Source organism: Watersipora subatra, chromosome 11, assembly GCF_963576615.1.
Source record: "Watersipora subatra chromosome 11, tzWatSuba1.1, whole genome shotgun sequence".
NCBI classification, from domain to species: Eukaryota; Metazoa; Bryozoa; class Gymnolaemata; order Cheilostomatida; family Watersiporidae; genus Watersipora; species Watersipora subatra.
In genome coordinates this window covers 24,089,160-24,103,344 of record NC_088718.1, presented here as the reverse complement: position 1 = coordinate 24,103,344, position 14,185 = coordinate 24,089,160, and the positions used below count along the sequence as shown (strand labels likewise).

Below are 14,185 nucleotides of genomic sequence, written 5' to 3'. Positions count from 1 at the left end.
ACGTAACACGCCGGCACGTATCTACCAGAGCAAAAGGTCGCGGAAATGTAGTGGATTTTGCAAAGTTAGTACTAAATGCTTCGGTTTGGTGAGTAGTTGTATAATTAGTGTACCATGTCTCCGCTTAATCAAAAGGAAACAATCCTCTGTTTGATGTGAGCCACTGGAAAAAATGCTTGCATCTCACATTAAACTTAGTTTCGCTTTTCAAAGTTTTTGTAGCTATCTCTTCTTCGCGACGATCAGAAGCTTATCAGCTACGTAGGTCTCATGATACAGCTACGTAGGTTTCATGATACAGCTACGTAGGTTTCATGATACAGCTACGTAGGTTTCATGATACAGTTACGTAGTTTTCATGATACAGCTACATAGATTTCATGACGATCATTGGTTCATGATTATTGTTTTTTGATGATTATCTATCGGGCAAAAGTAGTAGTGACAGTGAGTAGGCTTATTTATTGTTATAAGTACCTAACAATAAAGCCAAGCTATAGTAATAGTAGGAACTCGTCTGACTCCAAACATGCTTAACTTGTTCACCATGATAGTATAAAGAGGACAAAACAGTGTCCAAGCTGATTCTGCAACAGATTTGCGGACTTTTTACGACATCAAATGATGTACAATTTAATGCTAATTAATTTGGTCAAATTTTATGAGAACTTACATGTATATGCACTATGTCAAATACTTGGTTTACGGAATATTTGCTTAATAAAAATCTATTTGGTAGCGAAATAGTTAATTATAATAGTGGTAACCATTATTGCTGTTTTACTTTTATTAATAAATATGAGTAAATACCGATTCGGGCCGTTAAAATTTAGTTAGCATGATGTCATTTCATTTGCTTTCAGTCAGAGCTGGACTCCCAAGTTCTGTCAAAAAATTTGCGTTGTAGAATTGGCTTATATGCGAGATATACGGTATCTGTATATTCACTATACGTAATTCAATATACGGTATCCGTTTATTCACTATACGTAATTCAATATACGGTATCCGTTTATTCACTGTACGTAATTCAATATACGGTATCCATTTATTCACTATATGTAATTCAATATACGGTATCCATTTATTCACTATACGTAATTCAATATACGGTATCCATTTATTCACTATACGTAATTCAATATACGGTATCCATTTATTCACTATACGTAATTCAATATACGGTATCCGTTTATTCACTATACGTAATTCAATATACGGTATCCGTTTATTCACTATACGTAATTCAATATACGGTATCCGTTTATTCACTGTACGTAATTCAATATACGGTATCCATTTATTCACTATATGTAATTCAATATACGGTATCCATTTATTCACTATACGTAATTCAATATACGGTATCCATTTATTCACTATACGTAATTCAATATATGGTATCCATTTATTCACTATACGTAATTCAATATACGGTATCCATTTATTCACTATACGTAATTCAATATACGGTATCCGTTTATTCACTATACGTAATTCAATATACGGTATCCGTTTATTCACTATACGTAATTCAATATACGGTATCCATTTATTCACTATACGTAATTCAATATACGGTATCCATTTATTCACTATACGTAATTCAATATATGGTATCCATTTATTCACTGTACGTAATTCAATATACGGTATCCGTTTATTCACTGTACGTAATTCAATATACGGTATCCGTTTATTCACTATACGTAATTCAATATACGGTATCCGTTTATTCACTATACGTAATTCAATATACGGTATCCGTTTATTCACTGTACGTAATTCAATATACGGTATCCGTTTATTCACTATACGTAATTCAATATACGGTATCCATTTATTCACTATACGTAATTCAATATACGGTATCCATTTATTCACTATACGTAATTCAATATACGGTATCCGTTTATTCACTATACGTAATTCAATATACGGTATCCGTTTATTCACTATACGTAATTCAATATACGGTATCCATTTATTCACTATACGTAATTCAATATACGGTATCCGTTTATTCACTATACGTAATTCAATATACGGTATCCATTTATTCACTATACGTAATTCAATATACGGTATCCATTTATTCACTACATGTATATGTAATTCAATATACGGTATCCGTTTATTCACTGTACGTAATTCAATATATGGTATCCATTTATTCACTATACGTAATTCAATATACGGTATCCATTTATTCACTATACGTAATTCAATATACGATATCCATTTATTCACTATACGTAATTCAATATACGGTATCCATTTATTCACTATACGTAATTCAATATACGGTATCCGTTTATTCACTATACGTAATTCAATATACGGTATCCATTTATTCACTGTACGTAATTCAATATACGGTATCCATTTATTCACTATACGTAATTCAATATATGGTATCCGTTTATTCACTATACGTAATTCAATATACGGTATCCATTTATTCACTATACGTAATTCAATATACGGTATCCGTTTATTCACTATACGTAATTCAATATACGGTATCCGTTTATTCACTATATGTAATTCAATATACGGTATCCATTTATTCACTATACGTAATTCAATATACGGTATCCATTTATTCACTATACGTAATTCAATATACGGTATCCATTTATTCACTATACGTAATTCAATATACGGTATCCGTTTATTCACTGTACGTAATTCAATATACGGTATCCATTTATTCACTATACGTAATTCAATATACGGTATCCATTTATTCACTATATGTAATTCAATATACGGTATCCGTTTATTCACTGTACGTAATTCAATATATGGTATCCATTTATTCACTATACGTAATTCAATATACGGTATCCATTTATTCACTATACGTAATTCAATATACGATATCCATTTATTCACTATACGTAATTCAATATACGGTATCCATTTATTCACTATACGTAATTCAATATACGGTATCCGTTTATTCACTATACGTAATTCAATATACGGTATCCATTTATTCACTGTACGTAATTCAATATACGGTATCCATTTATTCACTATACGTAATTCAATATATGGTATCCGTTTATTCACTATACGTAATTCAATATACGGTATCCATTTATTCACTATACGTAATTCAATATACGGTATCCGTTTATTCACTGTACGTAATTCAATATACGGTATCCGTTTATTCACTATACGTAATTCAATATACGGTATCCGTTTATTCACTATATGTAATTCAATATACGGTATCCGTTTATTCACTATACGTAATTCAATATACGGTATCCATTTATTCACTATACGTAATTCAATATACGGTATCCATTTATTCACTATACGTAATTCAATATACGGTATCCGTTTATTCACTGTACGTAATTCAATATACGGTATCCATTTATTCACTATACGTAATTCAATATACGGTATCCATTTATTCACTATACGTAATTCAATATACGGTATCCATTTATTCACTATACGTAATTCAATATACGGTATCCGTTTATTCACTATACGTAATTCAATATACGGTATCCATTTATTCACTATACGTAATTCAATATACGGTATCCATTTATTCACTATACGTAATTCAATATACGGTATCCATTTATTCACTATACGTAATTCAATATACGGTATCCATTTATTCACTATACGTAATTCAATATACGGTATCCATTTATTCACTATACGTAATTCAATATACGGTATCCATTTATTCACTGTACGTAATTCAATATACGGTATCCATTTATTCACTATACGTAATTCAATATACGGTATCCATTTATTCACTGTACGTAATCACTTAAAATGTTTATTCTCATTTTTAGCTTTAAACAGATCGCATGAAATATCATTCGTTGTTAAGAGAATATTTGTTCCCATTTGTTGCGGGGCTGCACACCTGCGCACTCTATCATTCATGTTATATGATCCGTTTAGGAAGTTGCTGGCTTTTTATTCTGTCATGACCTTCAGTGACCAACCCAAGAGCCATGCAGTATCAACACTAACCAACCACTAGATTACCAACTACAATATCAGTAGGAGAGAAACCAAATATGTAAACAAATGCCTGTTGGTTCATATTATGTAGCAGTACTTCAACTCTTAGGCATGTTTGAGGCTGTAATATCAAATGTTGGAACAGAAATTGGTAAATTATTGACAAGAATATAGAATGTGTGAATGAAGTATTCAAAATCAAAATGAGACCAGCGAAAAATTGCTTATGTTCGCCAGCTGGAAGACTCCCTAAATGCTGTGAGAGATGAAGGGAACAGCGTGTTTGTATCAGGCATCACTCTCTAACAGTCTAATGTAAATCACATCTAACAATCAATACGCGGAATACTACTGGACTGTTGGTTTTATAATAGATATGATGGCTGTGTTAGCGAGTTATGTTTGGAACTATAGGGATCTCTCACCGGTAGGAGGCTCTTATTGCTACTTTGTCTGATGAAAGATGATGAAACTACATGTACTGCACTTCAACCATTGATCTTCCATGCAACATTTTGGCTTTTTAGCCTAAGTTTTTCCTATGGTATATGAGGTATGGTTTAGGGTTTCCCTATGGTATATGAGGTATGGTTTAGGGTTTCCCTATGGTATATGGTTCTAAGTATTTCAGAAATGACTACTACATGTACAAGAATCCAGCAATGAACGGAAGGTTTGAAAGGTTAAGATTAATGCTAATATCCAAGTGATGTAGTCAGCACTTCATACCAGTTTGTTATAACTAATATATTACTTAAAATAATTTCAAAATAAAAATAGAAGCTTTCAAGTTGATTAAAAGCAAACTTTTAGAGATATGTTCAACCTTGATGTACTATAGAGATTCGCTCTGATATATGCTTTGTATGCTGGAGCAAACATCCTTCTAAAAAGTTATTCGTTTAATCTGTTGCAGGAAACACAAATTATAGAATTAAAACAAAATAATGTTTCAAATAAAACTGTAAAAGCATCTAAATGTTAAAATCTAAAATATACAGACAATAAATGACCATAAAACCTCTACAGTCATACTTCAATTTACGAGCTTAATGCGTTCCGAGACTGAGCTCGTATGTCAATTTACTCGCATGTTGGTGCAATTTATTTATATATAGAACAATTAAATATATATTGATTGGTTTCCATACTCTAAAAAAGCAAATAAAACACTCAAAACAAGATATTGTAACAGAAAGAACATGTTGGTTATTGTCCTTACGTACTACATGCTTTCAAAAAGCAACAAATAAAAAATAATGCAAGAAAATGTGATTAATTAAAATGTAAAATTAAATACATACAATAGCAGTTAACACTCGCATTTGCCAGGGAGGGAGATATAAGTTATCCTTCGTTACAACATTTGACTGATAAATTTGGATTTTATCAAAGTGTTAAAAGACAAACTTAGAAGCAAACCTAAAAGCAAACTTTCATTTTCAACTAAACGTAATTAAAAATTTCTTCGGCGTTCATAGTTTGAAGTTTCTCGCTGGTTAGCGAGAAATTTTTCCTTTTTTTTCGCTTTCACGACTAGCCGGCCGTTTTAAGATAAACCTAACTAAGGACGTTTGCCTTTGTCGCCCTTGCAACATGTTGCGATTAGGACGAACACAGGTGTCGTCACAAATGGTTAATGCACGACCACTAGCCAGCTTGTCCGAATGTCTATTAAACAGTTTGGATAAATAGCGCCGGCCTTTTCACATAGCATCGTTTCAGTTACGCTGTCGCCAATTGTTTGTCCAATGCCATCAGCGGTCGTGAAGATCGCGACACCGTTTAGAAACTATGGTTAGTCCTTTTGCGAACTAAATGCCCTGAATATAATCCTTCTGTTTAATAATTATGAATTTCTGTATTTCTGTCATATTGCCGAGCTAGCTCAATCACGCATACACAGTTCGCATATTTTTCAATATTTTTCCGTTTAATATCAATTGTTATCATTTGCTTTTTCTTTGTATTATCTTTCATTTTACTGGCAAACTTTTGGTCTACGCACAGTACGTTTAATTCACATAATTCTGCAGAGAAAATCGTGCACAAAAACACGGTACAACAGTATAACCTGAGCAGTTGAAAAATACAGAGTGATGCTGTTCTCATAAAACACCTCCGGCATACTTGGCAACTGACTCAAGTGCTCGTATCTCAAACATGGCTCGTATGTTAGTGCTAAAACTTGCTTAAAAGCTGGCTCGTATCTCAAGTTTCTCGTACGTTGGAGCACTCGTAAGTTGAAGTATTACTGTATTTGAACACCACCTCTATTTGAACACCATGGCGTGTCATGTCTCAACCCTTACGCTACAGTGACATTTTATTAGAGGTGGCGTTAAAATGGAATGCCGTTGAAATTTTCGATTAGCTCATCAGAAAATTTTGGGAAAATAAATTTAAGCCTTTACCGGTGAAGCTATGTTAACTTCGCTTATATTTCACTCTCCTTCGGGCAAGTGACAATAATGGCGTCAGCCTCGGCCCTTTTGCTAAACCAGTTTTCATATACGTCAGAGTATTAGACTGAGTTAAAATAGAAACTACTTTAAGTCGAAATATTAGCCGGATGCATCTATTATTTTGATTGTGTCGCTTTCAGAGTTTAAACAGAAAACTGTAAATCTTTGGAGTTAAGAAACGGACTTCAATGCAATAACAATGGCTGCTATTACGTCAAATGGTGTTGTAAGAGGGATATCCTAGCGCTCATCGAAGTACTTGGTGTTCAGGTGAAATTGTAAAGCACCTAATGGACGAATCTGCAAACAATGGATCGGATTCAGATCTTGTTTACTTCAAATCAGAGTTCTTATGATTGTTGGGATGAATCTTGTTGTTCGTAAATATCAAAGAATGTCAAAATGGCGGTCAAATAGAAATGACGCACAATTAAATGGTGCCGCTGGATTTTTCCACTGGTCTCTTGCAGTGGCGGTTTATTAGAGGCGGAGTTCAAATAAAGGTTTTACTGTAAGCCTACTACAATACTAGCTAAAACCTGTTTTATAGTTACTTTACCGTAGAGACATGTATACAAAAGTACAGACTAGGCAATCTTCAGGTGGTAGAGAAGAGATTAATGTATGACAGACTAGGCAATGTTCAGGTGGTAGAGGAGAGATTAATGTATGACAGACTAGGCAATGTTCAGGTGATAGAGGAGAGATTAATGTATGACAGACTAGGCAATGTTCAGGTGGTAGAGGAGAGATTAATGTATGACAGACTAGGCAATGTTCAGGTGATAGAGGAGAGATTAATGTATGACAGACTAGGCAATGTTCAGGTGGTAGAGGAGAGATTAATGTATGACAGACTAGGCAATGTTCAGGTGGTAGAGGAGAGATTAATGTATGAAAGACTAGGCAATGTTCAGGTGATAGAGGAGAGATTAATGTATGACAGACTAGGCAATGTTCAGGTGGTAGAGGAGAGATTAATGTATGACAGACTAGGCAATGTTCAGGTGATAGAGGAGATATTAATGTATGACAGACTAGGCAATGTTCAGGTAGTAGAGGAGAGATTAATGTATGACAGACTAGGCAATGTCCAGGTGATAGAGGAGAGATTAATGTATGACAGACTAGGCAATGTTCAGGTGATAGAGGAGAGATTAATGTATGACAGACTAGGCAATGATCAGGTGATAGAGGAGAGATTAATGTATGACAGACTAGGCAATGTTCAGGTGATAGAGGAGAGATTAATGTATGACAGACTAGGCAATGTTCAGGTGGTAGAGGAGAGATTAATGTATGACAGACTAGGCAATGTTCAGGTGATAGAGGAGAGATTAATGTATGACAGACTAGGCAATGTTCAGGTGATAGAGGAGATATTAATGTATGACAGACTAGGCAATGTTCAGGTAGTAGAGGAGAGATTAATGTATGACAGACTAGGCAATGTTCAGGTGATAGAGGAGAGATTAATGTATGACAGACTAGGCAATCTTCAGGTGGTAGAGAAGAGATTAATGTATGACAGACTAGGCAATGTTCAGGTGGTAGAGGAGAGATTAATGTATGACAGACTAGGCAATGTTCAGGTGATAGAGGAGATATTAACCCTTTGAGTACCAAGACCGACCTTTGTCGGTTTACGAGCAATGTCTCAGCGTACCAAAACCGACAAACCCGACATTTTTGCCGTTTTCGATAGACCTTTTTTAAAACGTTGTATTTATTTTAAAAACAACGCTAAAAATTAAAATTAAAAATTTGAGCAATTTCAGTAAGTTTTTTACTACTGTTTTGAGGCTATAAATAATAAATTTTATGCGCATGTGCAAAAAGAACACGTTGTAAAGATTTGATCTTTCTTTATGGAAAGTTGATCAACATGGACGTTCGTAATTATTTGAGCTCGGCTAAAAAATTTGTTTAGAGGATGATATCGACTGGTTCGAAAGTGAAGAAGAGGATTTCAGGTCAAAAGAATGTGGGGAAGACGATGAAAGTGAGAAAGAAGATCGTCAGAGTGAATTGGATTGCGAAAGTGGGATTGAAACGGCCGGCGTTGAAACAGGGAATAATGACGGATATCAAAGAGGAGCTGATTTAAAACCAATATAATTACATTTTGATGACAGCATGGCAGGAGATAAGTTCGAATACTTAAACAGGTAAGTATTTTTTATTATTTGAAGCTTTTTATAACATTGGCCATGATAAATGTAATATTTAACGAAACGAATAAATATGGCTTTCAAAAACATCGCGATGCTTCGGAGCCTGTTGATGATAAACATATGTGACGAGTTATTGGATTAGTTTTGCATATAGGTATTCTCAAAAAGCATACTCTGTTGTCTTACCGGTCCACAATCCTTCATCATCTACGCGGATTTTTAATAAAATTGAAAGTAGAAAGAAAAATAGAAGCAAGTTTACCTTTTACAGACAATTTTGAAGACCCTGCTGGCAATAAATTGTTCAAGTTGAAAAATGTTTTTGCCACGATATGCGACTGGTTATATTCTGTTTTGCTGCCTGATAAATTTCTATCTATAGATGAAAGCTTGCTGGCATGGAAAGGACGGCTCAACTTCAGACAGTGTATTCCATCTAACAGATATGGATCAAAGTTATTTGCTCTCCGATGCTGTCTCCGGCTATGTGCACAAGTTGTCTGTATACATGGGTGATGAGCAAGTAAAGCTGAAGGTACCGGCAGCAGATTCTCTTGTGGAATACTTCTATGCGAGTCATATTTTGATCCCGACCATGCAAAATAAATTTATTTACAAATTGTATTTTATTTAGTTTCTGCAAATGCTTCCTCGCTTTGTATTGCTAGCTTTTGTATATACGTTCGCTGAAATGTCATTATCTATTGTATTTGTTGTGTATTGATATGTTGTATTTGATGCCCATTGCCCTTATCACCCACCTTATCAAAAGAGTTCAGTTCTCATATTGCTTTGCCATCTAGCAGAATGATTTCTCCATCATTTGCTGTAACTGCTCATAATAAATGTTGCTTCCTGTCTTTTGCTGCTTCACAAAATGTGTGAATACAGGCTCACCACTCAATTCTTGTGCACAACCAGTTAATCCTTGCTGCAGCACACATTGATCTTAGCTGCATCACACCTGAATCCGTGCAATGAGTTTATATGCAAAATTGTTACTTGAATCTATAATTTCAAGAAATGCACATAAATCTGCCAGTAAAAAATCATATATGTGAATATATTCATATCAAGTTGCAGTCTCGACAAGCTGCTTGAAGGAAAATGTCTCAGCTTTCAGATGCATATTCATTTGCAGTCTAATGCCAATTTTCACGAGAGTTATAGCAGAGTTTGAGAAGCCATGTCGGGTAACAGTTGCACTGCTTATCGCCATTGCGATATGAGCATTTCGAAGGTCTGCTCCCGCAATGCACAGAAGCACCTAACTCAACTTTTGATGCGATTGAATAACCCAATTTTTTTGCAAACTCTTGTAAACATATGACACCGTGCATATGTTTATCATAAACCAGTTTTGGCAGAGATATTGCTTTTAAAAATATATTTGTAATCGATATTTCATGATAAAGAGGTGACAACTTTATTAAATCAGATTTTTGACTAAAGTGTGCACAGCCGATTTGCAGGGAATAAATGACTGTCCGTTGAGAAATTTCTAAGCTTTCAAATGCATATTCATTTATAGCTCCATGCTAATTTGCATGCGAGTTATTGCCAATTTTAGTCGGCCATGTCAAGCCTCGATTTTCGCAGGTCGTTAGGGTCACGCGGTGAAAATTTGGAAAGGCGCTCCTGCATTGTAACTGAGCTCATATCTACACTTTCAATGCTCTTTGACGTCCAGTTTTTTTTTGCAAATTGTTGTAAAGATATGAATCTATGCAAGAATTATTTAGACAACACTGTCAATTGCCTTTATCAATTAGAAAAATACAATTGAAAATGACGTACAAAAATAAAAAAATCATTGCTTCAGCAAATTGAGACTTCTGTTGGTAAATATTTGCAAGCTATCTACATAGAAGAAGCATCAGCTTGTAGATAAATTTCTCAGCTTTCCTATGCATGTCAATTTATGTAACTGCCACAATTTTGATGTAAGTTACTGCAGTTTCTATGCGGTCATGTCGAAAGCTCAAATCGCGCCAGTTATTGGCTGGTACGCTAGTGGTTTTTCCATCGTAACCTCGCGGTCGCTAAAGGGTTAATGTATGACAGACTAGGCAATGTTCAGGTAGTAGAGGAGAGATTAATGTATGACAGACTAGGCAATGTTCAGGTGATAGAGGAGAGATTAATGTATGACAGACTAGGCAATGTTCAGGTGATAGAGGAGAGATTAATGTATGACAGACTAGGCAATGATCAGGTGATAGAGGAGAGATTAATGTATGACAGACTAGGCAATGTTCAGGTGATAGAGGAGAGATTAATGTATGACAGACTAGGCAATGTTCAGGTGGTAGAAGAGAGATTAATGTATGACAGACTAGGCAATGTTCAGGTGATAGAGGAGAGATTAATGTATGACAGACTAGGCAATGTTCAGGTGATAGAGGAGAGATTAATGTATGACAGACTAGGCAATGTTCAGGTGATAGAGGAGATATTAATGTATGACAGACTAGGCAATGTTCAGGTGGTAGAGGAGAGATTAATGTATGACAGACTAGGCAATGTTCAGGTGGTAGAGGAGAGATTAATGTATGACAGACTAGGCAATGTTCAGGTGGTAGAGGAGAGATTAATGTATGACAGACTAGGCAATGTTCAGGTGATAGAGGAGAGATTAATGTATGACAGACTAGGCAATGTTCAGGTGATAGAGGAGAGATAAATGTATGACAGACTAGGCAATGTTCAGGTGGTAGAGGAGAGATTAATGTATGACAGACTAGGCAATGTTCAGGTGATAGAGGAGATATTAATGTACGACAGACTAGGCAATGTTCAGGTGATAGAGGAGAGATTAATGTATGACAGACTAGGCAATGTTCAGGTGATAGAGGAGAGATTAATGTATGACAGACTAGGCAATGTTCAGGTGATAGAGGAGAGATTAATGTATGACAGACTAGGCAATGTTCAGGTGGTAGAGGAGAGATTAATGTATGACAGACTAGGCAATGTTCAGGTGGTAGAGGAGAGATTAATGTATGAAAGACTAGGCAATGTTCAGGTGATAGAGGAGAGATTAATGTATGACAGACTAGGCAATGTTCAGGTGGTAGAGGAGAGATTAATGTATGACAGACTAGGCAATGTTCAGGTGATAGAGGAGAGATTAATGTATGACAGACTAGGCAATGTTCAGGTGATAGAGGAGAGATTAATGTATGACAGACTAGACAATGTTCAGGTGATAGAGGAGAGATTAATGTATGACAGACTAGGCAATGTTCAGGTGATAGAGGAGATATTAATGTATGACAGACTAGGCAATGTTCAGGTGATAGAGGAGAGATTAATGTATGACAGACTAGGCAATGTTCAGGTGATAGAGGAGAGATTAATGTATGACAGACTAGGCAATGTTCAGGTGGTAGAGGAGAGATTAATGTATGACAGACTAGGCAATGATCAGGTGGTAGAGGAGAGATTAATGTATGAAAGACTAGGCAATGTTCAGGTGATAGAGGAGAGATTAATGTATGACAGACTAGGCAATGTTCAGGTGGTAGAGGAGAGATTAATGTATGACAGACTAGGCAATGTTCAGGTGGTAGAGGAGAGATTAATGTATGACAGACTAGGCAATGATCAGGTGGTAGAGGAGAGATTAATGTATGACAGACTAGGCAATGATCAGGTGATAGAGGAGAGATTAATGTATGACAGACTAGGCAATGATCAGGTGGTAGAGGAGAGATTAATGTATGACAGACTAGGCAATGTTCAGGTGGTAGAGGAGAGATTAATGTATGACAGACTAGGCAATGTTCAGGTGATAGAGGAGAGATTAATGTATGACAGACTAGGCAATGATCAGGTGGTAGAGGAGAGATTAATGTATGAAAGACTAGGCAATGTTCAGGTGATAGAGGAGAGATTAATGTATGACAGACTAGGCAATGTTCAGGTGATAGAGGAGAGATTAATGTATGACAGACTAGGCAATGTTCAGGTGGTAGAGGAGATATTAATGTATGACAGACTAGGCAATGTTCAGGTGATAGAGGAGAGATAAATGTATGACAGACTAGGCAATGTTCAAGTGGTAGAGGAGAGATTAATGTATGACAGACTAGGTAATGTTCAGGTGGTAGAGGAGAGATTAATGTATGACAGACTAGGCAATGTTCAAGTGATAGAGGAGATATTAATGTATGACAGACTAGGCAATGTTCAGGTGATAGAGGAGAGATAAATGTATGACAGACTAGGCAATGTTCAGGTGATAGAGGAGAGATTAATGTATGACAGACTAGGCAATGTTCAGGTGATAGAGGAGAGATTAATGTATGACAGACTAGGCAATGTTCAAGTGGTAGAGGAGAGATTAATGTATGACAGACTAGGCAATGTTCAGGTGATAGAGGAGATATTAATGTATGACAGACTAGGCAATGTTCAGGTAGTAGAGGAGAGATTAATGTATGACAGACTAGGCAATGTTCAGGTGGTAGAGGAGAGATAAATGTATGACAGACTAGGCAATGTTCAGGTGATAGAGGAGAGATTAATGTATGACAGACTAGGCAATGTTCAGGTGATATAGGAGAGATTAATGTATGACATACTAGGCAATGTTCAGGTGGTAGAGGAGAGATTAATGTATGACAGACTAGGCAATGTTCAGGTGATAGAGGAGAGATAAATGTATGACAGACTAGGCAATGTTCAGGTGATAGAGGAGAGATAAATGTATGACAGACTAGGCAATGTTCAGGTGATAGAGGAGAGATAAATGTATGACAGACTAGGCAATGTTCAGGTGGTAGAGGAGAGATCAATGTATGACAGACTAGGCAATGTTCAGGTGATAGAGGAGAGATTAATGTATGACAGACTAGGCAATGTTCAGGTGATAGAGGAGATATTAATGTATGACAGACTAGGCAATGTTCAGGTGGTAGAGGAGCGATTACTGTAGCGAGTATATGACTTCATTTTTGCATTAAATTAATTTGATTTATATTTTAATTTTGCAATTCAATTTTGACTTCTAATTAACAGCTGATATTCAGAAATTTTCACAAATGTAAAAAAAAAATAGTGCTTCAATTTTATACCGCATATCGTCCAATTTCTGTATAGAGATCGTAAATCGAGATTTGACTGTAAATAACCTTTAGAAGGCTCATCAGCATCATATATTGATAAATATAAATGCCTAAAGAAGGTTAACAAATATATAAAGTACTGTTAGTAGTTTCGTAACCTGTGAACCAACTTTGCTTTCAACAATAGCCTAGGAATTATATAAAGGTGGCCACCTCCGATTTTCTCTAACTCTAGAGAAAACGAAAAACCTCTGACGAGACAATTATTTTTGATAAGGAAAAACAGCTCAGATGTGCGACATCGTCAAAGCATACAAAAGTAGAGAGTATGATCTGTGATTATAACAACCAGCTTCTTGACATTAAAAAACTAAAAATATAATTATATCACCCTATGAAATTACTTTTCTTCTAAATGAATTTCAATGTGGTATTTAAACGGTTTTACGAGTGTAGAGGGAAGCAT

At 35.5% G+C, this 14,185-nt stretch overlaps 3 protein-coding genes across 3 annotated transcripts; all 3 read left to right on the top strand.

The window, feature by feature from the left end:
• Window positions 1-7,096: 7,096 nt before the first annotated feature.
• Window positions 7,097-8,095, top strand: LOC137407887 (protein PF3D7_1417600-like). The gene has a single exon (XM_068094269.1). The coding sequence runs from the start codon at window positions 7,097-7,099 to the stop codon at window positions 8,093-8,095; it is 999 nt and encodes a 332-aa protein (XP_067950370.1).
• A 2,608-nt stretch (window positions 8,096-10,703) lies between these two features.
• On the top strand, window positions 10,704-11,333 carry LOC137407886 (uncharacterized). The gene has a single exon (XM_068094267.1). It carries the CDS (start codon window positions 10,704-10,706, stop codon window positions 11,331-11,333), a length of 630 nt encoding a protein of 209 aa, XP_067950368.1.
• Window positions 11,334-12,683, top strand: LOC137407885 (protein PF3D7_1417600-like). The gene has a single exon (XM_068094266.1). The coding sequence runs from the start codon at window positions 11,334-11,336 to the stop codon at window positions 12,681-12,683; it is 1,350 nt and encodes a 449-aa protein (XP_067950367.1).
• The last annotated feature ends 1,502 nt before the right edge of the window (window positions 12,684-14,185 follow it).

Excerpts from the sequence above, each read along its gene's own strand:
- LOC137407886 (XM_068094267.1), top strand. The coding sequence starts at position 10,704 with ATGTATGACAGACTAGGCAATGTTCAGGTAGTAGAGGAGAGATTAATG.
- LOC137407887 (XM_068094269.1), top strand. The coding sequence starts at position 7,097 with ATGTATGACAGACTAGGCAATGTTCAGGTGGTAGAGGAGAGATTAATG.
- LOC137407885 (XM_068094266.1), top strand. The coding sequence starts at position 11,334 with ATGTATGACAGACTAGGCAATGTTCAGGTGGTAGAGGAGAGATTAATG.